At 32.4% G+C, this 781-nt stretch overlaps 1 protein-coding gene across 1 annotated transcript in view; it reads left to right on the forward strand.

Moving 5' to 3' along the window:
• The window catches only part of LOC107668429 (cell division cycle-associated 7-like protein), a gene marked incomplete at its 5' end in the record, with an annotated part of 1,504 nt that extends 842 nt beyond the window's left edge, over positions 1–662 (forward strand). Inside the window, 2 exons of the mRNA XM_016460295.1 lie at positions 278–340; positions 471–662. Of these exons, the coding sequence (XP_016315781.1) occupies positions 278–340; positions 471–662 (255 nt within the window). The remainder of the gene's footprint in view (positions 1–277; positions 341–470) is intronic.
• Between the last annotated feature and the right edge of the window lie 119 nt (positions 663–781).

A 781-nucleotide genomic window follows, 5' to 3' on the forward strand; every position in this document is an offset into this window, starting at 1 on the left:
ATATTTGCAATCAATAATGATAATATAATAATTGTATATTTTCTTTAATTAATTTTGTTTTAAAATAGTATTTATTTATTTTTTAATATAATAATAATTTAAAATAACATATTTATGTTTGTAACATTTAATATAACATTAATTCATATCAGTATTGACGTATTTTGCAACATTTATTCTTTTTAATATAATATTGATGTGTATTCAGTTTATTTTTAATCTATTTTTTATAATATCTTGGATGTTACATTAACTTAAAAAAAATATTTTCTTGCAGCTTGCAAAACTTTTTGCAGACTTGAGTTCTTTGCCTGAACTGCCTTCTAAAACGACACCTACGGTGAGATCCCACAATCCCCTGCACCAAACACCTACACAGAACATACCAGAAAATGCTCTGCTTTCTCTTCATATCCAACCAGTTTAATTACATTTACTTTTTAATGATGGTCTTTCTATGCCCCAAATAGAAGAAAAAGAAGCAGTCCACCTCGAAATGGCGGTTTTCAGAGGTTCAGGTCGAGAGACGGAACCCGGGCCGAAAGGCGAGACCCCCGGAGCATTTCGGGATAGAGGTGGAGGAAAAACCGGCTCCTCAGAAGAGAGAGAGGGGATCGATCGACATCAAGCGCCTGATGGAGGCAAGAGACACAGATCACTGAACCCATTTCATCAAAGTCATCTAAACTCACTGAAGCCAAAAACATAAACAGCACCAAAATCATCATCGTCACTTTTTTTTCTAAAAAAAAAAAAAAATTTCTAATAAAATATTATGTAT

Source organism: Sinocyclocheilus anshuiensis, unplaced genomic scaffold, assembly GCF_001515605.1.
Source record: "Sinocyclocheilus anshuiensis isolate Anshui unplaced genomic scaffold, SAMN03320099.WGS_v1.1 scaffold23609, whole genome shotgun sequence".
Lineage (NCBI taxonomy): Eukaryota > Metazoa > Chordata > Actinopteri > Cypriniformes > Cyprinidae > Sinocyclocheilus > Sinocyclocheilus anshuiensis.